Source organism: Podarcis liolepis, assembly GCF_965112155.1.
Source record: "Podarcis liolepis genome assembly, chromosome: 4".
NCBI lineage: Eukaryota > Metazoa > Chordata > Lepidosauria > Squamata > Lacertidae > Podarcis > Podarcis liolepis.
In genome coordinates this window covers 29250759-29277048 of record NC_139558.1, presented here as the reverse complement: position 1 = coordinate 29277048, position 26290 = coordinate 29250759, and the positions used below count along the sequence as shown (strand labels likewise).

The following is a 26290-nucleotide window of genomic DNA, read 5'->3' as shown; positions in this document are numbered from 1 at the left end:
TCCGGCACCTCTCAGGTGGGTTATGGCACCTCTCTAAGAGAACGAAGGGGCATTCATTGTGTGTTCCGGCACCTCTTTTTCTAGAAGAATGTCGCTGCTGTTAGGAATAGTATGGAACTAGATGAATGGATTCATGTTCACGTAGCTCTTTACCTCAGCAGTCTAATGCTATATGATACAGCTGAAGTTTGGGGTTGGGTGAACAGAGCCTTCATGAGAGGAAAGCAGAGGGAAATTAACATTTTTTCCAGGATATGGTTAAATACTGATATAATCATATGATGATGCATTCATAGGATTCATCAAAGGTCTGTGAATATCACTGTGACTAAAGGAACTTTATTTAATCCTAATCCCTCTGTGCTCCAACTATTTAGAGGGGTGGCAGCAGCTCTCTAAATAATAACCAATCACCTATGCATATTGTTGCTTCTCTATGGTAGCCATAATGGAAATGGCATATTTTCATAAAGACGTTCCTGCATTTTACTTTCCTGGAGTAACTTTTTGACATTAGTTGACGAACGACTTGCTGCTGTTTCCACCGGTGCGTTACAGCTGTCCTACTCCTTTGTGTATATGTGGTGTCATTTTCAAATACAATGTTTTCCCCTCCAAGTAAGCATTTATAACGGCTTCCTCATCCATCTTTGATCGTGTTGCCATCCTCCTTTACCAGTTGCTGCTTTGTTTTGCCTCGGGGACTTTGATTGCTTCTCCACAGCATTTCTTTTATTATTATTCCTACAGCTTCTTTCCTACTATGCACCCTGTCACCCTAGTAACTGTGTTTTTGTCTCCTGTCTTCTCTGACAGCCGCATAATCTATTTCTCATCTCGGGACTTCACTCTGTCTTTATTTCATCAGGCTTTTCTATGCTAATTGTAGCTGTCACCTTGCTGATGAAGCTCTTCCTGTTTAGATGGATTTCAGATCCCACACAATGCTGAAGTCAGTTAGCTCAGCTCCTCCGTGAATGGCGCAAGCTCTGTGTTGTTACTGATATGGTTCTGTCAGTCAGAGGAATTTTAGGCTTCACATTTTCATTTTGATGTGGCTGGGAAAGAGAGGGGGGCCTTATATGCATCCTGGAGACCCTGGGCTGGATTTCAATCTCATTTCCATTAATGACTCTGCAGTGAAGTCTGTAGGGTTGCATGTGTCAAGCCCTGCATAAATAAGAACAGTATGAGGAGTGTTTGGCCTTCTGTTAAATCACAATCTGATTCACTTAAAGCGTTGTGTGGGATATTTAGAAGTGACTACGTTCATGAATGCATTCCAGGGTCCAGTCTTTGAAATTCACTAGCGAAACATATTACTATAAAATAATGTGGTGTGTTGTTGCAACTATTTCTTTTACAGTGGGATTCAGGTCAGCCCTTCCAATCCAGAAACTCAGAAGCCGCCTCCTAGCCACTGCAGCTCCAGATTTTCTTTCCCATCCCCATTTGCCATGTTTCTATGTTGTGCCCCACAACATAGAAAAGCTACAAAGCAAAGCTACAGGGAACCAGGCAGAGGGCCCTCTTGGTAGTGGCGCCCACCCTGTGGAACACCCTCCCATCAGATGTCAAAGAGATAAACAACTACCTGACATTTAGAAGACATCTGAAGGCAGCCCTGTTCAGGGAAATTTTTAATGTGTGACATTTTAATGTATTTTTAATCTTTGTTGGAAGCCGCCCAGAGTGGCTGGGGAGACCCAGCCAGATGGGCGGGGTACAGATAATAAATTTATTATTATTATTATTATTATTATTATTATTATTATTATTATTATTCCAGTAATTAATCAAATAGCAATCTGTTGACCTTTGAATTAAAAATGCTTCCTAGCTCTCGTCATCAGCTTTTGTTTTCAAAAACCCTGCTCCTTCAGGTCACCTCTGAGCATATGCAGAGTCTCCTTCCTCATTTCTCCTCCCCCCCAAAAAAAACACAACAACAACGGATCGAGGAAGAGATGGCTTGCGACATCATAGCAGGCAATAGCTCAAATTGAAGATCTGGAGCTTGTATTCCTCTGTGGCATAGCTGGTTTGTCTGTATAGCAGCAATTGGGAAAATATTGTAAAAACAAGCATAAGCACCATGCAAAGTGCACCTCTCACGTGACTCTCCATATGTTGTCTGACCATCCCTAGCTGTTGACTCTGCTGCCTAGGGCTGTCAAATGATAACTGGAAAACCACAAGTACCCCATTCCTTTCCTATACATTGATTCCCATAAAGAGATATTTCCCAGGCCTTTCTGAGCTTTTAAGGTAAAGGTAAAGGGACCCCTGACCATTAGGTCCAGTCGTAACCGACTCTGGGGTTGCAGCACTCATCTCGCTTTATTGGCCGAGGGAGCCGGCGTACAGCTTCCGGGTCATGTGGCCAGCATGACTAAGCCACTTCTGGCGAACCAGAGCAGCGCACGGAAACGTCGTTTACCTTCCCGCCGGAGCGGTACCTATTGATCTACTTGCACTTTGATGTGCTTTCGAACTGCTAGGTTGGCAGGAGCAGGGACTGAGAAACGGGAGCTCACCCCGTCGCAGGGATTCAAACCACCAACCTTCTGATCGGCAAGTCCTAGGCTCTGTGGTTTAACAGAGCTTTTTTGTTGTTTAGTTGTTTAGTTGTGTCCGACTCTTCGTGACACCATGGACCAGAGCACGCCAGGCACTTCCGTCTTCCACTGCCTCCTGCAGTTTGGTCAGGCTCATGTTTGTAGCTTCGAGAACACTATCCAACCATCTCGTCCTCTGTCATCCCCTTTTCCTTGTGCCCTCCATCTTTCCCAACATCAGGGTCTTTTCCAGGGAGTCTTCTCTTCTCATGAGGTGGCCAAAATATTGGAGCCTCAGCTTCAGGATCTGTCCTTCCAGTGAGCCCTCAGGGCTGATTTCCTTCAGAATGGGTGCGTTTGATCTTCCTGCAGTCCATGGGACTCTCAAGAGTCTCCTCCAGCACCATAATTCAAAAGCATCAATTCTTTGGCGATCAGCCTTCTTGATAGTCCAGCTCTCACTTCCATACATCACTACTGGGAAAACCATAGCTTTAACTATACGGACCTTTGTTGGCAAGGTGATGTCTCTGCTTTTTAAGATGCAAAAAAGATGATCTTTTTTAAGATGAGCTTTTAGCTGGTAACAAATGGCATGGCCAGGCATGCACTCCTAACACTGATTTCTCATTCACAGTTCAGAGCATTACTCAACAATTAAAGTTAGAACTAACTCACTTAATATAATATATAGGAGGCCTGTTGTGCAAGTGATCAATTTTAGAGCTGGGAGAAAGGGGAGTGAATGACCATGCGTAGTATTCAACTATTATTATGCTGAATGCCACACTGAATCCCCACTTTATCAAGCTAGAATAATTTTTCTATTGGTAATAACTGTGCACAATGAGAATACCAGCATTATATCCTTAGCAATCAATCCTGAAAAGAGTGTTTTCTTTTTGTATGGCTATAAATGGGCGCAAGCATTTATTACCAGCTGGCAAATATTGACAACAGTGACAGCAGAACACTGCATGCTGTGATGCCATTCTGCCGTCATTCAAATTTTTCCATTAATCATTTTGGTTGTGCTTTCTCAATAAAATGACCTTAATTCATGCCATGCCATGTGGTATATCTGGGTTTGAGACATAATTTCATTTATTCCCCCACCCACCCACCCAACGAAGAGATGATCCCACCTTTTCTTTTGTAAATCAATCTTGATTGAAATTATAGATCTTCAGCATAGCTTCTGGCAGTAGTTATAAAATGGAATTGCTCATCTTAACAATACCTTTGGGAGGAGAGTGTCAGACAGTGACTAATTCTGAAGCCTTTTGGCTACAATAAACAGAAGAAAGAACATAAAGTGTCACTGCAAAACAATGGAAGGTGCGTTTGAAATAGCAAGTTTCCCATCTTTCGCTGTATGGAAATCAATATGCTGTGTGGGTTAGCAAGTAGTGAAGAAAAGATGCACTTCGTTAGGTCTGTAGACTAAACACAGGTAAACATGTGGATTTTCCTGCAGTGGATGGATGAGGTCTTCGGGTGGGTTGTATCTTACGCTCACTCCACTAGGCAGACTACATGCAAATAGGGACTCTTTTTCTCCCCCAGTGTTCCCAACCCTTTGTTGTTATGTTTCTCCCTTTAGTTGGGAACCTGAGGGATTCCCCAGCCTTGTGCTTTTCCTTCAAGACACCTCTTTTGTTCACCAATTAGCAGGGTTCGGGGAGGAGGCAGGTTTGTGTTTCTTTGGAGCCTGCACCATCTAGGACTCAAGGGAGCCTAAAAGACTTGCCCGCATTAGTTCCGCACTCTTGCATGGGAATGGATGCCACCCACCAAAGCGCAGCTCCCAAAGGTTCCCTTCTCTCTGGAACTGGTTAAAATATGTGCTTTCAGTCTTCCTCTGTAACTTTCTTAGTAGCCTCTCTGAACTCTCTATCCTGCCACTCACATTGCCCAAATCCCATGCCACTTATATCTCAACACAGGTTCACCCTGTTACATCATGCAGCTTGCCAGATCCCCAGTGCCCTTCTCTCTTCTTACTTGGCAACAGTAATTCCCTTGTCTCTCTCCCTCTCTGTATAACTACTATATAACCAGAAGAAGAAGAAGAGTTTGGATTTGATATCCCGCTTTATCACAACCCGAAGGAGTCTCAAAGCAGCTAACATTCTCCTTTCCCTTCCTCCCCCACAACAAACACTCTGTGAGGTGAGTGAGGCTGAGAGACTTCAGAGAAGTGTGACTAGCCCAAGGTCACCCAGCAGCTGCATGTGGAGGAGCGGGGAAGCGAACCCGGTTCCCCAGATTACGAGTCTACCGCTCTTAACCACTACACCACACTGGCTCTACTGGCAATACTAAAACAGCTATTGGTTCAAGCTACCCTCTGCCTGCACAGTACTGATATTTCCTTCTACTGACCATGCATCCTTGTTAGACTTCCATATTTTGTGGTCATTTGTTATTTTCATGTGTCGCCTGAATGTAATTCCATCTCATATCAGTGTAACTCTTCCTCTGACGTGCCATGACTCTGAGCTGAAGATATTATAAGGTACATTGATTGGATACATGTCTACACTTCGTTGTGTGTATACGTGACCAACGACACATGTTAACAAATAGACATATTCTTCATGAATTTGTCTAATCTTTTTTAAAAGTAAAAATGAACATAAAGAGCCAGCCAGGATGGACAGAAATCAACCCATGGCTTGAGATAAACTCTGGAAACCTGTGGAAACTGATCACAGTCAGGAATGGGCTGGGGGTGTGCTGTAATTCTACAATAAACACAAAATGCGGTGTTGGGCAAGCGTTCTGGCTTCCCAAGAATCTTCTTCTTTCTTTGTTAGTTTGACTTTTCTAGCACTTGGAACAGCTATAAATATGTGCTTGAAATTTTGTGGGCAACCCCTGCTGTGATCTCAGAAGCTAGACAGAAGGCTGAGAAAGATTCCCAGTGGTTAGGGTGGTACTGCCCTACGTTCAGTGCTCCATGTCCCTGTCCGTGAGTAGCGGAACCAGAACAGATTGTGCCAAATCATCACATTTGCAAAATAAGGGGATGTTGCAAAGTTAAAGTGGGAGGGGTCAGGATTGTGCTGAATTTTCTAGGAAGGAGTTTGGTAAAAACCTGTGCTTTTCTTTGGAATGCTCCACAGTATCAAATATGGATTGACAGATGCAGATTTTTAGTTTCTGTGAGTGTGAATTGCACATAGCTCGGAGACCCATAAATCAATAATTTGCATGTTACTTTATTAGTGGGGAAGTACAGAGACAAATGTTCTCACATCTGCTGTTTGCACATATAATGTGACATTCAAATCTGCTCTCAGTCAGAAAAGGACATGGAGTGATCCATAGAATTTCTCAATGTGATGCTCAAATCAATCTTACAACCCTGGCAACAGCTGTGCTTTTCTCCAGTGAGTGTCATCTCACCAGGCATATATGCAAATTCTGCAGCTGCAGTGGAAGTAGGATTTGGGCAGGTACAGCTTAGTCGGTGGCCTTTGAAGGGGTGGGAGGGAAATAAACCAGGAAATGTGTCTCCCTTTTTCAATATATTCAGTCATCGGAGTACAGTCTTCTGAAAGACTTCATGAACTAAGCAAATGTAACAAGTGGGAAGAGAGTTTGCGTCAACCCTTTGAACCAATATATTCTTATAGATTTCAGTTTTCTATTTCCTGAGCTGCCGGCTGCTTACGCATCATGCATTTAAAGCACATGACTTTCCCCCAAGGAATCATGGGATCCCGTATGTTACGGGTGATGGAAATCATAGCTTTATGAGGGCTAAACTACAGTTCCAGGATTCTGGTGGGCGGGGAGCTATGTTATTGAAGTGTGTGGAGTGTATGCAGCCACAAATTCGTTTTTATCTTGGGAAACAAGTAATAACAGGGATATTTAGATATAGATTACTTATGTAGTGTAATTCTTTTACACTTTCAAGTAGTTGGAAAGTCTTAGCTCCTACTAGAAACTGTAGTATTGGTGCAGGATCAAGTTACGGTGCTCTTGCTTCATATATAACCTGGCATATGGTTCCTTTCATAGGTGCCAACTCTATGGGGCCCTGGTCCCTTCAGGGGGGGGCAATAATTTCTGCAAGTTTGTACTTTCCTCCCTCCTTCCCTCCCTTTTCTGCAATGGCTCCCCGTTTGTGAAATGCTCTCACCAGGGAGGTTCGCCTAGCCCCTTCATTATACAGTGGAACCTCGGGTTACATACGCTTCAGGTTACATACGCTTCAGGTTACACACTCCACTAAGCCAGAAATGGTGCTTTAGGTTAAGAACTTTGCTTCAGGATGAGAACAGAAATCATGCGGTGGCGGCTCAATGGCAGCAGGAGGCCCCATTAGCTAAAGTGGTGCTTCAGGTTAAGAACAGTTTCAGGTTAAGAACGGACCTCCGGAACGAATTAAGTACTTAACCCGAGGTACCACTGTACATTGCTTAGAAATGTTAATGATTAAGCAATACATAAATGCCTCAAGTGAACAAGTAAACAAACACAGTTTCAGGTTAAGAACAGACCTCCAGAACGAATTAAGTTCTTAACCCAAGGTACCACTGTAAATCTTTAAGTGCCAGGCAAAAGCATTCCTCTTCTCCCAGGCCATTGTCTAATTACCGTATTTTTCGCCCCATAAGACGCACCGGCCCATAAGACGCACCTAGATTTTAGGGGGGGAAATAAAGGAAAAAAAATTTATTTCCCCCCCCAGGTGCGCTGCGCTAACCCAGAAGCTTGGGGCAAGCTGAGGTCAGCGCGCCCCAAGCTTCTGCGTGCTGGCAAGCAGTCCGCTGCCGCCCCAAGCCTCCCGCACCCGGCAGGAGGTCCCGCTGGGTGCGGGAGGCTTGGGGCGGCAGCGGACTGCTTGCGCGCACCTAGAAGCTTGGGGCGTGCTGAGCTCAGCACGCCCCAAGCTTCTGCATGCCGGCAAGCAGTCCGCTGCCGCCCCAAGCCTCCCGCACCCGGCAGGAGGTCCCGCTGGGTGCGCAAGGCTTGGGGCGGCAGCGGACTGCTTGCGCGCACCTAGAAGCTTGGGGCGTGCTGAGCTCAGCACGCCCCAAGCTTCTGCATGCCGGCAAGCAGTCCGCTGCCGCCCCAAGCCTCCCGCACCCGGCAGGAGGTCCCGCTGGGTGCGCGAGGCTTGGGGCGGCAGCGGACTGCTTGCGCGCACCTAGAAGCTTGGGGCGTGCTGAGCTCAGCACGCCCCAAGCTTCTGCATGCGGGCAAGCAGTCCGCTGCCGCCCCAAGCCTCCCGCACCCGGCAGGAGGTCCCGCTGGGTGCGCAAGGCTTGGGGCGGCAGCGGACTGCTTGCGCGCACCTAGAAGCTTGGGGCGTGCTGAGCTCAGCACGCCCCAAGCTTCTGCATGCCGGCAAGCAGTCCGCTGCCGCCCCAAGCCTCCCGCACCCGGCAGGAGGTCCCGCTGGGTGCGGGAGGCTTGGGGCGGCAGCGGACTGCTTGCGCGCACCTAGAAGCTTGGGGCGTGCTGAGCTCAGCACGCCCCAAGCTTCTGCATGCCGGCAAGCAGTCCGCTGCCGCCCCAAGCCTCCCGCACCCGGCAGGAGGTCCCGCTGGGTGCGCAAGGCTTGGGGCGGCAGCGGACTGCTTGCGCGCACCTAGAAGCTTGGGGCGTGCTGAGCTCAGCACGCCCCAAGCTTCTGCATGCCGGCAAGCAGTCCGCTGCCGCCCCAAGCCTCCCGCACCCGGCAGGAGGTCCCGCTGGGTGCGCGAGGCTTGGGGCGGCAGCGGACTGCTTGCGCGCACCTAGAAGCTTGGGGCGTGCTGAGCTCAGCACGCCCCAAGCTTCTGCATGCCGGCAAGCAGTCCGCTGCCGCCCCAAGCCTCCCGCACCCGGCAGGAGGTCCCGCTGGGTGCGCAAGGCTTGGGGCGGCAGCGGACTGCTTGCGCGCACCTAGAAGCTTGGGGCGTGCTGAGCTCAGCACGCCCCAAGCATCTGCATGCCGGCAAGCAGTCCGCTGCCGCCCCAAGCCTCCCGCACCCGGCAGGAGGTCCCGCCGGGTGCGCGAGGCTTGGGGCGGCAGCGGACTGCTTGCGCGCACCTAGAAGCTTGGGGCCAGCTGAGCTCAGCCCGCCCCAAGCTTCTAGGTGCGCGCAAGCAGTCCGCTGCCGCCCCAAACCTCGCGCACCCAGCGGGACCTCCTGCCGGGTGCGGGAGGCTTGGGGTGGCAGCGGACTGCTTGCGCGCACTGAGAAGCTTGGGGCCAGCTGAGCTCAGCCCGCCCCAAGCTTCTAGGTGCGCGCAAGCAGTCCGCTGCCGCCCCAAGCCTCGCGCACCCAGCGGGACCTCCTGCTGGGTGCGGGAGGCTTGGGGCGGCAGCGGACTGCTTGCGCGCACCGAGAAGCTTGGGGCCAGCTGAGCTCAGCCCGCCCCAAGCTTCTAAGTGCGCGCAAGCAGTCCGCTGCCGCCCCAAGCCTCGCGCACCCAGCGGGACCTCCTGCCGGGTGCGGGAGGCTTGGGGCGGCAGCGGACTGCTTGCGCGCACCGAGAAGCTTGGGGCCAGCTGAGCTCAGCCCGCCCCAAGCTTCTAGGTGCGCGCAAGCAGTCCGCTGCCGCCCCAAGCCTCGCGCACCCAGCGGGACCTCCTGCCGGGTGCGGGAGGCTTGGGGCGGCAGCGGACTGCTTGCGCGCACCGAGAAGCTTGGGGCCAGCTGAGCTCAGCCCGCCCCAAGCTTCTAGGTGCACGCAAGCAGTCCGCTGCCGCCCCAAGCCTCGCGCACCCGGTGGGACCTCCTGCCGGGTGCGCGAGGCTTGCAGACACTCGCCCGAAGCAGGGGGAGCCCTCCAGAGGGCTCCCCGTGCTTCGGGCGACAGGCTGCCGCCCCAAGCCTCGCGCACCCGGTGGGACCTCCTGCCGGGCGCGCGAGGCTTGCAGGCATTCGCCCCATAAGACGCACCCCGATTTCCCCTTCATTTTTGGAGGGGAAAAAGTGCGTCTTATTGGGCGAAAAATACGGTAAACACTATATGGCCTTTTAAACTATGGTGTTTGTTACTATGTTATGCATTTTTTGTGTTTTTATATTGTAAAGCGTCCTATTAGCCTCGAATGAAGGGCAGTGAATGAATGAATGTCTGGAGAGTCACAGGTTCCCCAACACTACATTAACCCCTTAGTTGGTGTACATGATGATCCATTCTTTTTCTATCAAGTGAGGCACATCACCAACATTCAATAAAATAAATGGCAAGGAGGGAGAACCTAGGACCCTCCAGTCGCAGTTGAACCACACCCTCTCATTATCCTTGGCTAATGGCCATACTGGCTGATGTTCATGGTGTTTGGTAATTTGATTGATTGATTGATTGATAGATTGGATTGATATACTGCCCTATACCTGGAGGTATCTCTATCCCTGCTAGAAAACACTACAAACACATTATTGCAAACCTCTTTGAGCGGTATATAAATTGTTTTAAATAAACAAACACGTTAAGGTGACTAATATTGTATATCTTACAGAAATTCCTCTTCCTATTTTACAGTGGCTAAATGCAGTGGTACCTCGGGTTACATACACTCCAGGTTACATACGCTTCAGGTTACAGACTCTGCTAACCCAGAAATAGTACCTCGGGTAAAGAACTTTGCTTCAGGATGAGAACAGAAATCGTGCTCTGGCAGCGCGGCAGCAGCAGGAGGCCCCATTAGCTAAAGTGGTGCTTCAGGTTAAGAACAGTTTCAGGTTAAGAACGGACCTCCAGAACGAATTAAGTACTTAACCCGAGGTACCACTGTAATTCTAATAATTGGTCTCTGGTCTTCCCATTGCATTAACAGTTGGAAAAGTAGACTGAAAAGTATAACTAACCATGACTTCCCTTTATGGAAGACCTGGTTGCTACTTGGAGAGCTTTCTTCTGTTTTGCTTTGTGGGTGATTTTTAGGGCACATTCTCCCCGCCCCCCAGAAACAAAGTGTGTATATTATGTTGTGATCTCTGTCATTTTTTTTAGGATGAAATCTTGACTGTCATCAGGAGAGTAGATGATAATTGGGCGGAAGGAATGCTGGGAGATAAGATTGGAATATTTCCTATCCTCTATGTAGAGGTAAGATCAGATTGTCATGTGGTTGATTACTGAGAAACAAAGCTGTTTACTGTAATATTGGCGTTTCTAAAAGAAAAAAAATGAAATGCAAAGCCCTTAGGGGGGGTTTTTTTTGGGGGGGGGCAAAGCATCGAATTATAATGAAGCTCTGATATCGATCCTCTGCTGAAAAAAGAAAATATTGCTCAGTGTAACTGAAATCCATGCAGCCAGTATGCTCATGAAAATTGTCAGAGGCTTTTCTGTTTACAGTATTTATAGCTTAATCTCAGTTGATACATGTGGGAAATGGGAGACGACAATCACAGCAAAAACTTCGTTTGATTTGCAGCCACTGTAGAATGCCCCCAAATTAACCCATTGCCTTCCATTTGCACGAGTCTCTCACATACTGTTAAATCATCTCCTGGACCAACTGGTGGCTTCTGTGCAATACTGGAATTCTTGCTAGCCAAGCTAGTCCTCTAATTTTATGGGTTATTAGAAATGCTGTTGCCTAGGAACAGTTTGCTTACATATCAGGAACACAAGTGGCCCAGTTGCAACAACTGCATGGCCCAGTTGCAGTTTATCATTGGTACAGGAGCCTGTGGCAACCCATTGTCACACAACTGGGGCTTCTTCTTGGCTTGGTAATGTATGCAACTAGTGATGACATGGTTTGGCCAAGTTATGTGATTGATACCCAGAAAGATGCATGCCTATGATGTGTAAGGAATATTGACTATAACAAATTAGGCTTCTAGATGGGGGTTTCATATTATAATATGATATTGCAAACAAGTCGTTGGCAACCATTTTTTTTAACTTACCAGATTTTTCTTTTCTTTTTTAACGGTAAAGTAAAGGTAATGGGACCCCTGACCATTAGGTCCAGTCGTGACCGACTCTGGGATTGCGGCTCTCATCTCGCTTTACTGGCCAAGGGAGCCGGCGTACAGCTTCCGGGTCATGTGGCCAGCAAGACTAAGCCGCTTCTGGCAAACCAGAGCAGCTCACGGAAATGCCGTTTACCTTCCCGCCAGAGCGGTACCTATTTATCTACTTGCACTTTGACGTGCTTTCGAACTGCTATGTTGGCAGGAGCAGGGACCGAGCAACGGGAGCTCACCCCATCGCGGGGATTCGAACCGCCGACCATCTAATCGGCAAGTCCTAGGCTCTGTGGTTTAACCCACGGCGCCACCCGTGTCCCTAGTCAGTAGATTATGAGACTCTTAATCTCAGGTCCATGTTGGGTGAAAGATTACTGCATTGCAGGACATTGGACTAGTCAACCCTTGGAATCCCTTCCAACTCTACAATTCAATGAAAAAGCACATTTCAGTACAAAAGGATTCTGTGACCACTCTGTTATGGGCCTGTTTCTGACTTGCACCACTACTACCTTTTCTGATTTATGCTGGTTGTACCAAAATGAGGGTCATGTCCATAATGGGCCAATGTAACCTGACATCCCTCATAAATAAAGCTTTCCCAGTGTCACAGACCTCTCCAAAAAGTCAGGAAGGAGAGAGAAAAGTAATTTACCAGCTGCATGATTATTAACTGCAGGAGCAGCCAATCTTAAGTAAAGCACTGCGGATATAAATTCCTCAACTGACAAGAGGTATAATTTTAAAATAAGAATTTAGTAACTGCTGTTGAAACATCAACTGCTTATGGAAGCTTAATGGCTGGTGATGTTCCCTTCTCCTGATGTTAGATGCAGGCAGATTATCTGATTAAATGATACACAGTGGGATTCCCTTAGCTGCTGCATTTATATTCATTCAGTGCACCAGGACTAAACTTATTACCAGTGTAAAACAATCTTGAGAGGAATTTGCAGTCAAAAACATTCTGGGAACTGAAGGCATAAGGTCTGCTACCCATCTTAACTCATTTTGACACTGACTAATGCAATCATGATCATAAGGCCTCCGTCTTTAGTGGTACTTTTAGCATTTTGAAGCAAGATGTGTACAGACTCACATCTGGGAAATAGAGAGATTATTTTCAGGGCACATTTTTCTTCAGACGCTTATCCTCAGCCCTCCTGTACTGTCAGCCTCTCTTTCCTGAACAGATGTCCTGAGGCAAAGAAGAAAAGATAACAGAGTTTGTCACTTTTTTATAGAATCAAAGAGTTGTGTTGGTAGGGGCCCACAAGCATTATCTAGTCCAACCCCCTGCAATGCAGGAAACTTTTACCCAATGGTGGGACTTGAACCCACAACCCTGAGATTTAAGAGTCTTACACCGTACCAACTGAGCTATCCACAGGGTTGTAGGGCAGACAAGTGTGAAATGGGGAGACACAGATCTAAGACAACAAAGCACCTTTAACAGGAGCAGTAGGAGCCGCCCTCCCAATACAGTGGTACCTTGGGTTACATATGCTTCAGGTTACAGACTCTGCTAACCCAGAAATAGTGCTTCAGGTTAAGAACTTTGCTTCAGGATAAGAACAGAAATCGTGCTCCGGTGGCGCAGCTGCAGCAAGAGGCCCCATTAGCTAAAGTGGTGCTTCAGGTTAAGAACAGTTTCAGGTTAAGAACAGACCTCTGGAAAGAATTAAGTACTTAACCCAAGGTACCACTGTAGTACCACTGCAGGCAGCAGCAAGATCAGGGCTGCAGAGGAGCATCAGATTGCCTGCGCCTTTGCCACCACCCACTCCCACAATGCCCTGGTTAGTGCAATGCCATCTCACTGTGCCAGCTGCTCCTGGTTCTTAATCTGCATGCTGTGATCTCCTAAGGGGAGCCACAGGGACAAGGGCAGTCCATGGAAAACCTGGATTGATGTTTGCTCTGATTGAGCATTAAAGAGTAGTTTTTTGGCGGGGCAAAAAGGAGCCCCAAACCACTCAGGCACAGAGCTTTTAAGCATGGGTCTGTGCCTGTAAAGAGCAGGGCAAAAGGTACCATATTTTTTTCTCTATAAGACTCACTTTTTCCCTCCTAAAAAGTAAGGGGAAATGTGTGTGCGTCTTATGGAGCGAATGCAGACTGCACAGCTATGCCAGAAGCCAGAATAGCAAGAGGGATTGCTGCTTTCACTGCACAGCGACCCCTCTTGCTATTCTGGCTTCTGATATTCAGAATATTTTTGTTCTTGTTTTCCTCCTCCAAAAACTTGTGGTCTGGTGTGTCTTATAGAGGAAAAAATACGGTAAGTCTATATAAGCCCTAATTCTTCCTCTTCATTGCCTTCCTCATTGTTCTCCAGGAGTTAGAGAACAGCTTTGTGAAGCAGGGAGACTTTTCCACACATGGAGGCTCTGCACTTTTATTTTTAGTTTCTGAACTGTGCAGGCAACACCTGCAAGTACAATAGGCTCCTCGCCACGCAGTTGCTCTCTAACCCCCGTTTATGTGGTAATAACCAATTTGTCCCGTGTCCTAACACCTACTGAAAGCTTTGAATGCCATGCAGTGAGGAGGGAGAAGGGAAAAAAGGAGTATCTTAGATTTCCTACTTTTCTGCATCACTAAAATCTATAACTTAATATTTTGAATGTCTCCAACATTCAAAATATTAAAGTTGCATCTCTCCAACAGGTGAGGTATAGCTGAACTCTGGACTTTGTAACAAGGTAGAACAACAAGAAATATGGGACATTAATGTAGGGGTGCGGAACCTGTGACCCTCAACCTAAGATCCAAAAGCAATCCTATGTAAGGGCTTCCTAGACATGAGTAGTCAGGTAGCCTTTGGAAGGATAACGGCCAATGTGTTTGCATTTGAAGAGGTACCATATTTTTCGCTCTATAGTACACACTTTTTCCCCTTCAAAAATGAAGGGGAAATGTGTGTGCGTCCTATGGAGCGAAGACGCCATAGCCCCGCGACCCTCTCCCGGCTGGAGAGGTGACGTGTGGCTATGGCAGGAACCTCTACAGCCCCGTGTCACCTCTCCAGCCGGGAGAGCGCGCGCGGGGCTAAAGCAGCCCCCCCCCCGCGACCCTCTCCCGGCTGGAGAGGTGACGCGCGGCTATGGCAGGAGCCTCTCCGCTGCGCCTTTCCACTGCTCCCTGACCTGCTCTTTGGGGCTTCCCCCCGCCAGCCCCAAAGAGCAGGTCGAAAGGAACCTGAAGCCTGGAGAGCGAGAGGGGTCAGTGCACACCGACCCCTCTCGCTCTCCAGGCTTCCAAGGTAGCCGCCTGAACGCACCTTAAACGGCACCTTGTTTTAGAGCGGGAAAACAAGAGGGGGAAAGTTCTCCCCCTCTCTGTGCAGCACCTCCTGCTGCTTCACTGAAGGGGCACTGGGCAGAGAGGGGGAGAATTTTTTTTTCTTGTTCTCCCCTCTCTAAAACAAAGTGCGTCCTATTGTCCGGTGCGTCCTATGGTGCGAAAAATACGGTACTCTGGGAAGAATGATCTCACTGAAACTAAGCTTTGAGTCTGTTTTCATGCAAATTAGCTCCTAAGTAGGCAGAGTGCGCAAACCCAAAGTTTGCAAATGGACAAGAATATTTATCCAATTACCGTAACTGTGGGAAGAAACAACGTTTTGTCACACCTGACATTCAATGGGGCTGTAAGGGAATGGGACTTCAGCAGACAAGTATATACAAGACTGCCAATTCTCCATTAGTTTCAAATCCTCCCTCTACCCACCTGCCTTGCAATGTGGTGTGTTGTTACATTAATCTCATTATCTAAATCGGTGTAGGTACCTGCTCACCACAGTGATTTACAGAGCTAGGATTCCCAATTGGCCCAGTCGCTTCTGCTTTTCCATCTTCTTCAGTGTGTGCTTGTATTATGATTTGTTCTGTCATGGCTGGCATTAATTAATGGGCAGTAACTCATCGCACCTCAGAAAGCAACAGTTGGCTCCCACATTTTCCCTATGCTGGAAGCAGAACGAATGAAAGTCACTCCTGTTTTCCACCACCACCACTGCTGCTGCTTCGCCTTCCCTTTTGCTCCATTGTGATCACAACCACCATTCAACTGAGGAAATGCAGACTCAAAGTTAAAATTCCTAGATTGTCCATTGCCAGCAAACCAGGAAGAAGACAACCAAATGTGGATAAATAGGTTATATAGTTATTAAATTTAACAAGTTGAGGATATGCAAAACAAATTACAGTGGTACCTCAGGTTAAGTACTTAATTCGTTCCGGAGGTCCGTACTTAACCTGAAACTGTTCTTAACCTGAAGCACCACTTTAGCTAATGGGGCCTCCTGCTGCTGCCGCGCTGCCGGAGCACGATTTCTGTTCTCATCCTGAAGCAAAGTTTTTAACCTGAAGCACTATTTCTGGGTTAGCGGAGTCTGTAACCTGAAGCATATGTAACCTGAAGCGTATGTAACCTGAGGTACCACTGTAGTCAGATTCACCCAATGTAACCAAATCAGATAAAGTCTGGGCAGGTGTTCATTAAAAGATTGGGGGGGGGGTAATTTCTACCCCCATCACCTGGGCAAGTTAACAACCACACATTGTGCACACAGCGAAGTTTCCTAAGATTCCTCCCTCCCTGCTGTGTGGACCTTGGATGTAAGATCCCAACAGGCCCACTGTGGCCCCATTGGCCAGCGTTCACCCCAATGTGTCTGTCAGGCCAAAGGGCACCTCCCAGCACCCACAGGCCATGCCTGACAACAATAACTAGGGGACGCCCACAACCCTCAGGTAAAAGCTTTCCATTCTTTCTGAAATCTTCCCACCTGCCCGGACTACATGCCAGCTAGTCAAATTAGAGTAACACCACTACAACAAACATTGCCCAACAGTGTAGAGTAGGCAAAAAAGAGACCTGGAGCCAATTAGGGTCTCCCCCTCCCCCCCCCAAATCCCACTCAGCCCCTGGAAAACAGACAACTAGGCTATAGGCCCACACTACGAAAGGGTGGGTGCTGAATAAAGAAGAGGGAAGCATGTGGGGCAGAACAAGCTTAAATAGCCTGTAACCACCTCTTCGCATTGGGTGAAATCACTCTCAGGTCATAATGTCTTTCCCTAGGGAGATACCCCCTCCCCTCTTCCTCCAGGGGAGGAGAGGTGTGGCGAATTTGCCTCCCACTAAATGGGGCGAATGGCATTCTGACTGCTGTAGAGCTTGGCACCCACAACTGAAATTCTGACAGAATAATGCTATAAATAAAAAAAGTAGAACATGTATCATTGGGCTCTGTTAGGAAGCCTTTAACAGAACTAGATTGTCTTCCTTGTCAGCAACTCACAGCCGAGGAAGAGACAGGATGTGGTTTGATGTGGAGTTATGAGGTGAAGGGATTAAAACGTCTACGCAAGGATTCCAGCCCTACCATGACTCCAAACTGTCAAATTTGGAATTAAATGTGTCTTTTTAATACTCTGCATTCAGAGCATGTAGCATTCCTGATAACGGTTATGAACATGGAAGATTCCCTCCCACCCGCAAGGATTTTTTTGGCTCAGATACAATACAAGTGTTAACGTTTTCTATCCAAATACTTTAGTTGCTGGGGAGAGAAGAATTCCCAGTCCACTAGCCAGAGATTAATACTTATTGTTGCTGCATGCATCATTTGTTTTCATTTTGCAAGCTCATGATGACATGCTGTTCTAAGCACACCCTATTCTAATACACAGCATTCCTTTTAACCTTCGCAAATCTTGGAAACAAGTAACGCTTGCTGGCAAGTAATAAAGATACTGTTTAAACTCTGCTGGTAAATAAGTGTTCCTTGAATGTTGCAAAAAGGGGTGGGAATACTGGAAAGGGGGGAATAATGGTTCAGTTAGACTCTCAGGGTGCATTAATCATTGACAAGATGGGAGCAATCCTCTACACAAGAAATTGGTGGAAAGCATGGGTTTATAATAGAGCTGAACTTACACTAGGTTTTTCCCAGGTCACACGACTGAGCTGAACAGGGTTAGGATCCACCTTAAGTCCACCTGACCAATCCCACCCCTACCACCTCCCCAGAGCACCCCTTTGGGGGTACTTACACCATCCTCAGCACAGTTAACTGAGCCCCAGCTTTGCCAGCATGAGCAAATTACACTGGTGTATCTTTGGATAAGGGACACGGGTGGCGCTGTGGGTTAAACCACAGAGCCTAGGGCTTGCCGATCAGAAGGTCGGCGGTTCGAATCCCCACAACGTGGTGAGCTCCCGTTGCTTGGTCCCTGCTCCTGCCAATCTAGCAGTTTGAAAGCACAAAGTGCAAGTAGATAAATAGGTACCGCTCCGGCCGGAAGGTAAACGCCGTTTCCGTGCGCTGCTCTAGTTCTCCAGAAGCGGCTTAGTTATGCTGGCCATATGACCCGGAAAAACTGTCAGCAGACAAACACTGGCTCCCTCAACCAATAAAGCGAGATGAGTGTTGCAACCCCAGAGTCGGTCATGACTGGACCTAATGGTCAGGGGTCCCTTTACCTTTATCTTTGGCTAAGCCATGATAAGTAATCTTCAGCTGAGCCGGAATTGTGGACTTAATTCTGGCTCAGCCAGGGATCTGCTACATCCTAAACTGCATCCTAAACTTGCTATAGGATGTCCCCTAACATCTGAATAGTTAGATGTTTACAAACTTATCTCCCTCTTTATGAGCTTTGCTATATTTTAGCAGGCCGTTATAGCAGAAGGGATACATGCACCTCGAATATGGAGTGGATAGGCCTAAACTTTCATGCTTTGGGTGAGCAAAAAAAAGAAGTCTGTTTTAATCTGTTGCTACAGGAAATTAAGCACACTTAAGCCCATTGATTTACACTTGAATGCAACCTATATGCTTGTGTGAACAGCCATTATATACTTAGAAGTCTGCATTGGGTAAATCGTCTTCGAAATCACAGCAGGGAGTGTGGAAGACAGTCTTCCAAGGTGGATGAACCATTTCTAGAAAAAAATGTGCTCTGTGTTCGCCGGTCCCTGCCCAGACATAAATTAGCAACTGCACAACAATACAGTGATCAATGTTGAGAGCTATTGTGTAGCACTTAATTTTTCATAACAATTTTTTGCTGTTTGTAGAACCTCCATGGGAGTCTCATTTGTCCAAATAGCTGGCAAGAAAGGGAGAGGCCAATTTTTTAAAAAACGTTCAGGATTATATATATGCGAATAAAACAGATGCAGTATTCTCTTAGGGATACCGTGAAGTGGATACACAGTGAATCTGGAGTTTTGTTTAATCAGTCACCTGGTAGTGGGGATACATTCTAAATATTCTTCCCGGTGCAGAGATCAGCATAGCTTGGCTTCTCCCTTCATTAAGGGAGCAGAACCATATTTGTGAAGGAATGTGGATTGCATTTTCTTCCTCTCTTGAAATTATGAGGGAGGCTGTTGCTGCTGGGAGAGCTCTTGTGTATTCATCAGTGCTCCAGTGGACATTACTTCTTAAAAATAATCACTGGACAAGTCCAGAATAATTTATAGATTTAATAAAAAGCATTTAAGCTGTTGGCACACGAGATGCAGGGTTTCTTGTACAAAAAGAATCCTTCATCTACGAAACAGTTTATAAAAGAGGACAAGCACAATTCATAGACCATATCAGCTTACAAAATCTTTTTTCTTTTAATCTTGTACATACAAGAGTCGTACTTTTTCAGAATTGCATTTTGTTGTTTAGTCGTTTAGTCGTGTCCGACTCTTCGTGACCCCATGGACCAGAGCACGCCAGGCACTCCTGTCTTCCACTGCCTCCCGCAGTTTGGTCAAACTCACATTAGTAGCTTCGAGAGCACTGTCCAACCATCTCGTCCTCTGTCGTCCCCTTCTCTTGTGCCCTCAATCTTTCCCAACATCAGGGTCTTTTCCAGGGAGTCTTCTCTTCTCATGAGGTGGCCAAAGTATTGGAGCCTCAGCTTCAGGATCTGTCCTTCCAGTGAGCACTCAGGGCTGATTTCCTTAAGAATGGATCGGTTTGATCTTCTTGCAGCACCATAATTCAAAAGCATCAATTCTTTGGCGATCAGCCTTCTTTATGGTCCAGCTCTCACTACATTAGCTCTATTCATTATCTGTTAAATGCATGCAAAGACTCTCCTCCCTGCAAGAGAGGGGAGTGGTTGTGGGTGGGAGCCCGGACTCCGCCCTGGCAGGGGCCTTAGCCCCTGCCCCTCCTTACCTGGCCGGCCGGCGCCCACGCCCACCGGAGGCAGCCAACCAGGTGCCTCTGAGGGGCATGTTTAGCAGCTTAATGCTGCGGCGCCGGCTTCTCCTCCCCCTCAGTCCTCGTCGTCCCGCAGCGAGTCACCCACCCTCCACTCCCATTTAGCTCATCGCCCCGGTTGTCTGGGGGGCCTGGTAGGAATTTTTCCATTTGGCATTAGGCTTTTTGGTTTTTTCGCCTACCTCGTAGCAATCGTCACAACTTTTGTGGTATTGGTGGGTAGGTTAGGCATTGGATTCATGTGTTGTGCTGTGTCAAGGGCTAGGTGTGGCCATCGCCTATGTTATCTACCATGGGTTATTCCGTTAAAGGAATCTGGCGGTCGTGTATTCCGTCCGATGCCTGCTTGGCGGGAGGCCATGGCACGACCCTCGGTGACATCAGGGGGTGAGCCTATAGTTGGATGAGCATCAACAGGCTCCACCTACTGTTGAATAAACCCACCACCTATAGTCATCCAATGCCTAAGCCAATACCTTTTCACTGCTGTAATCAATAAAGTTGTGGCCTTTTCTTGCCCATTAACCTTATACCACGTGTCCATGTGTATTTATTTCACTTAGCAGGGTCGGGGCCCTCGATCCACAAGTGCTGTTTCTAATAGCTAGGATCTTTCATTTTCTACCAGCAACAACAACAACAACAACAACAACAACAATAATAATAATAATAATAATACAGTAATAATACAGTAATAAAGATTTCCCCACTTTCACAACCACATACTTCCTCTTGCCTAATCAGTTTCACTAAAGGCGTGTGATTGGGCTCTATAGAACAAAACAAATGTTGGGACTTAAAGTGTTAGCCTTGGCTGTGTGAGTTAATCAGCCTGATATAATCCACCTGCTTAAGCCTTGATTCCCCCAGTCTACCTGAGAAGATCAGTGTGTGAAGAGGCTAAGCTGGTAGCCTCAGCTTAGCTGCATGGGTCCAACAAGCCACTCTTGAGTTCCTATACCAAGAATTTAGGAACTTCCACCACTGTAACTAAGCCAAGTTTTGCTGCCTGTGCAACTTTTCTGACTGATATATGGAAAATCATATGATTATATGAAACTGACCTTTGAAGAGTTTGGTAAGTTATAAAAAAATGGTTTACTTACAAACATGTGGTCTTCTCCTATGCTGGGGGAAGAGGGGAGATTTGGAACTCACAGGGGCATATTTTAAAGGTGTAACAGCCTGTATTTACCATGCTTTATTTTGTGGTTTTAAATCTCTGCTGGGGTTTTCTCACCAAAGAGTACTTGCCCCAAACTAGGTATTCTCCTATCTATATATCTCTATCTCTATCTCTATCTCTATCTCTATCTCTATCTCTATCTCTATCTCTATCTCTATCTCTATCTCTATCTCTATCATCTCTATCTCTATCTCTATCTCTATCTCTATCTCTATCTCTATCTCTATCTCTATCTCTATCTCTATCTCTATCTCTATCTCTATCTCTATCTCTATCTCTATCTCTATCTCTATCTCTATCTCTATCTCTATCTCTATGCGCAGCAGGTTATGTACACATTGCTGTTTACTCTGACTCGACTGCGCTCTCACTGCTGGTCTTTGAAGCTATATACCCATGACATTGGCCACAATCCATCTCTATCGGGTAGTTGCTTGAGAAAGACTGCTGTTTGATGTGTTTCCCTCAAACCACCTTCCTCCTCATTTGAAAACATAAGGCACATTCACACCACAGTTAAGCTGAGATGCATGCAGAAGAAACAGACGCTGCATGTGCACAGATGATAGCGCAGGCAACAGCTTCATGAATAGGAGCTGGGGGTTGTTGGTATGGCAGAACCAAACAGGCAACGTGTATCAAGTGAATATATGGCTGCTCCCTCTCTGGTGTGTTCAGCAATGGGCCCATGCGACTTGGAACGTAACCTCCTTGAGTTTTAAACCACGAATGTGTTCATATTTTCTTTCTTTTAGGGTGAAATAGCCCTGTTTTGCTATAATGGAAAGGAAAGGAAAACCAATTCAAGGAAAGCAGTAATTAAAGTCTTACCCCCCCCCAACTTCTCTGGGGAGCCAAAGCTGGCTTTCTAATAGACCATTCATCAATGATCCCTCTGTTGTGTTGAACAGGAAGCAATAAATCAGGCAGAACCTATAAACAGGATGCTTTTACTTCACATTGCAGGGGATCTTTGCCGAACAAATGAGTAAACATAGGAGTGTAGCCATTAGGTAGAGCAGTGCTGGATAACAAAACACTTTAATTAGTGCTGTGTAGAATCTCTGTTTTCACTTAATTGCAGAGAAGCAGAGCCTCCACAGCACTAAAATGCTGTAGTTTGGAAGTAAGCCTAGTTTCGTGTTCTTTTGCCCTACACTTCTTTGAAAAATGTTTTTGATTTGTTATTTATGTTCAATTATTTATCGTTATATTTATTTAGAATCATAGAATCATAGAATCATAGAATTGGAAGAGACCACAAGGGCCATCGAGTCCAACCCCCTGCCAAGCAGGAAACACCATCAGAGCACTCCTGACATATGGTTGTCAAGCCTCTGCTTAAAGACCTCCAAAGTAGGAGACTCCACCACACTCCTGGGCAGCAAATTCCACTGTCGAACAGCTCTTACTGTCAGGAAGTTCTTCCTAATGTTTAGGTGGAATCTTCTTTCTTGTAGTTTGGATCCATTGCTCCGTGTCCGCTTCTCTGGAGCAGCAGAAAACAACCTTTCTCCCTCCTTCTTAGGATTCCTATGATTAGCTACATGGACCTCTGCCTTTTCAGTATACATCTAGTCATGCTCATAAATAGTGAAATGAAAGAAATGCTCAACTCGGGGTAATGCTTTCCTAATTGGTTGTTAGTAAAAAGTTGATTATGGAGGTTTATAAAAAGGGACTGTGAAATGTTACACACCTCCCACTTGCCGAGCAGGGAGAAAAATGAAGGATAGCATTTCTGCATTTTGTTTTCTTTGGATCAGGGGTGGCAACTTGCAAGAGGCTGCAATCTACTCACAGAATTAAAAACTGGCAGTGATCTATCCCCGTTTTTTAAGGGTTCAGGTCAAAGTTGTTGAGCTTTTTAGGGAGGGAGAAAGCCCCATTTTTAGGGGGTTTGGGAGGCATAAGTTGCTTAGCTTTTGGGAGGGGGCACAACGTTTTTGCATTATTTTGGGGTCAAAGTGAAGCAGCAACTCACCAAAGGATCACTGGGGGGGGGAGGGAACAGCCTTGGTTTGTAAACTCCATCTTCCGTTCTCCAACAATGGAGGCTGGGGTGAGGCCAGAAGGGGCCCAGCGATCGAACAAAACCTCACAGGGATCGACCAGTAGATTGCAATCGACCTGTTGGACATCCCTGCTTTGGATGACACAGTACAGTGGAGACTTGTGGTGTCTTTGTAACATTTAGAGCTTGTTGGAGTAAACAAACATTTCTGTGGCAGGTAGCAAATCTTCCCATCTTGCACTCGCTTACCGAAGTGCAAACATCCTGGAGCTAGCAAACCTTCAGCCTGACAAAGGGTTTCTCCCAGCATCTGTAACAATATGTCAGTGGGTACACAAACAATATTGTCTGCTTTCAGAGTCCTACTGCATTGTTGAAGTATCTCTTGGTAATGAATATATGATCCCTAATGAGTAGAACTTGCAGTGTCTGAGAACAATCAACAGGATAGAATCTAAGAAGCTCTATATATTACTAATTGTTTTTGTATTAGGGTGTAGGACTTGGGTAGTGAGGCTCTGGTTGAAATCGCTAGCTATGAAGGTTGCTTTTTCATCTGGACCTAGTCACAGGGTTGTTGTGATGATCAAATCCTTTGTAGACTGTGCTAAGTTGCCTGGAGGAAGAAAGTGATAGAAATGTACCAAAGAAATTATTACTGTTATAAACTTAGTCATGAGCATTACAGTTTTACTTAAAATCACACAGGACAGAACATTGTGGGCAGCTTTACATTCCAGTTTCCAAATTGTTTGCAGATATTGTTATTTCTCTCATAGGGGCATTAGGAAAACCTCTTTATTCTTAGCTTTTTCAGTACTGTTTTAAACGCTTGGAAGTACAGACACCGAAATGTTCAAATACAGTGTTGCTCCCCCTCCCCACAAGATTAATTTTCATTGATTGCTGTTCTTCCCCATCCCTGTCCTTAAGAGGCCTTAAAGAAACATATTTTGTTTTATGCCTACATCAAATTAATTACAACTGTCTCTTACATTTCCATCATTTGCTGCTGTTGCTACAGAAACAGCAAAAATAACACGAAACACAAAGACTGTTTTCTTGATGATCTTGCATAACTTTCCATCAATTTCATAATAGTCTTTGTTCAAATATGTGTAGATTTGTAAGCTGAGGAGTCAGCCCTACAGAAGTTTTGACTAAACCATCATACATCTTAAGCCTCTTTACCAAGCTTAACCTAGATTAAGATCTAAAAGAAAAATAAGGTAAAAGTAAAGGGACCCCTGACCATTAGGTCCAGTCGTGGCCGACTCTGGGGTTGCGGCGCTCATCTCGCTTTATTGGCCAAGGGAGCCAGCGTACAGCTTCCGGGTCATGTGCCTTTCCACTGGAGTGATACCTATTTATCTACTTGCACTTTGACGTGCTTTCGAAATGCTAGGTTGGCAGGTGCGGGGACCGAGCAATGGGAGCTCACCCCATCGCAAGGATTCAAACCGCCAACCTTCTGATCGGCAAGCCCTAGGCTCTGTGGTTTAACCCACAGCACCACCCACGTCCCAAAAGAAAAATACCTCACATTAAAAAATATATATCTTCAACACGGTTTATTGAGCAGGAGATGCTACCACCACTGGGCTCCCCATTTCTTCCTCCTGCTATGAAGTAAAGTCTCACTTCCATGTCTGACTTCTGGTTTCAGCAGGCCCCTTAGCAATGTGGATCCCTGTCATTTCCTTTCCCTCCTCGAACCAGACGACCCCCCCCCCGGCTTGGTAACCCCCCTATTGTCAAAGAAAGATTAGCAGCACTTCCCAGCAGAACCATTAAGACTGCAACCCTATATCCACTTCCCTGAGAGCAGTTGCCACTGAACTCGATGGGATTTGCCTTTGAGTACACATATATAGGATTGCACTGAAACATAAGTGGAAAACTTCCCTGTCCCTCAGAGCCACTTTGACAGGTGGTCCAGGGCATTCACCTGCCAATCCTCTGTAGCCATCCTGATGTTCAAGTGCACTCTTAAGTGGTCTGCGCGCGGATCAGTTGCAGAGGACTTTACCCCTCTTCTTCCTGCTTCTCTGCCCCCTTCCTCCACATACATGTTTTCCCCAACTCTCTCCCCTTCTCTACCACCTGCCTCCCCCCCATCCACATGAAATTAGGGAGAGGGCCTTAGGCTACAGACTACCCATCACTAGCAAAGAGCATCATACAGTGGTACCTCGGGTTACAGATGCTTCAGGTTACAGACTCCGCTAACCCAGAAATAGTACCTTGGGTTAAGAACTTTGCTTCAGGATGAGAACAGAAATCACGCGGCGGCAGCAGCAGGAGGCCCCATTAGCTAAAGTGGTGCTTCAGGTTAAGAACAGTTTCAGGTTAAGAATGGACCACCGGAACGAATTAAGTTCTTAACCGAGGTACCACTGTAGATACCTAAGCATGCTGTGTATTTTATTGATTTAAAAAAAATGCAAAACACTTATTGTACTTTGGAACTGCAGATGTAGACATTTCCCCTGCTTGGTTTTGAGTTGCTTAACTTTATTCCTTCCAATTAGCAATGATTTCATCAGTTGCACAGAGTGGGCTTCATGTATTTAAAGCATACGAAGCTGGGTGTATTAGGAACTTGGCTGTAGTGTGCTTATCTGCTTCTCTCTATCTTTTAAAAATAAAAATAAAAATAAAACATATCTCAAAAGTACCCAAAGTCGAAGGCAGGCTTCTATAAGAATACACAAGCATTTGCTGGGAAAAATGGGAACTGATTCCCATTCAAAGCCACTCTGTGGCTTCAGAGAAGCTAAGACTACAAGCTCCTCTCCTCACTTTTTTTTTGGGGGGGGGGAAGGAACAAAAGACACAGCTCCAGCGAAAGACAGGCACAGAACTTGTGGGGCTCTGCGCAAATGGAAAGAGAACAGGGCTTCTCTTTTGCGACTCCTCCTACTGTCTCCCTCTCTGTTCTGGCATCATTGATTGTTTTTGGTCCAAGAAAATGACTTTCTTAGGACTCTAATGAGATTGCACCAGGAGAGAGAGGAAATAAGGGCTTCAAGGAGAAGAGTATTGATTTGGGAGTTGCTCCTACCCATTGTGTTATCTGCAGAAGGAAAGATAGCAGTGGCAAGCAGAAGAAAGTGGCAAGTGGGGGCTAATTGTGAGCCCCTGGAAAGTATTTGCAGCTGAGATGTAGGGCTCATGCAAGTATGAACCTCAGCCTAGTTCAGAACCTACCGTATTTTTCGCCCTATAGGACGCACCTTTTCCCCTCCAAAAATGAAGGGGAAATCTGGGTGCATCCTATGGGGCGAATGCAGGCTTTCGCTGAAGCTTGGAGAGCGAGAGGGGTCGGTACGCACCGACCCCTCTCACTTTCCAGGC

At 46.6% G+C, this 26290-nt stretch overlaps 1 protein-coding gene and 2 long non-coding RNA genes across 4 annotated transcripts in view; 2 read left to right on the top strand and 1 right to left on the bottom strand.

The window, feature by feature from the left end:
* The window catches only part of SH3RF3 (SH3 domain containing ring finger 3), a 210885-nt gene that overhangs the window by 128205 nt on the left and 56390 nt on the right, over positions 1-26290 (top strand). For both annotated transcript variants that reach the window (XM_083501456.1, XM_083501455.1), the window contains exon 3: positions 10527-10622. In XM_083501456.1, the coding sequence (XP_083357582.1) occupies positions 10527-10622 (96 nt within the window). The remainder of the gene's footprint in view (positions 1-10526; positions 10623-26290) is intronic.
* On the bottom strand, positions 463-15365 carry LOC310706214. The gene is made up of 3 exons (XR_014525759.1): positions 15289-15365; positions 12597-12695; positions 463-1170 (listed from the first exon to the last, which is right to left on the bottom strand). It is a non-coding gene; the product is annotated as an uncharacterized lncRNA (long non-coding RNA).
* Positions 15629-16409, top strand: LOC310706221. The gene is made up of 2 exons (XR_014525767.1): positions 15629-15709; positions 15954-16409. It is a non-coding gene; the product is annotated as an uncharacterized lncRNA (long non-coding RNA).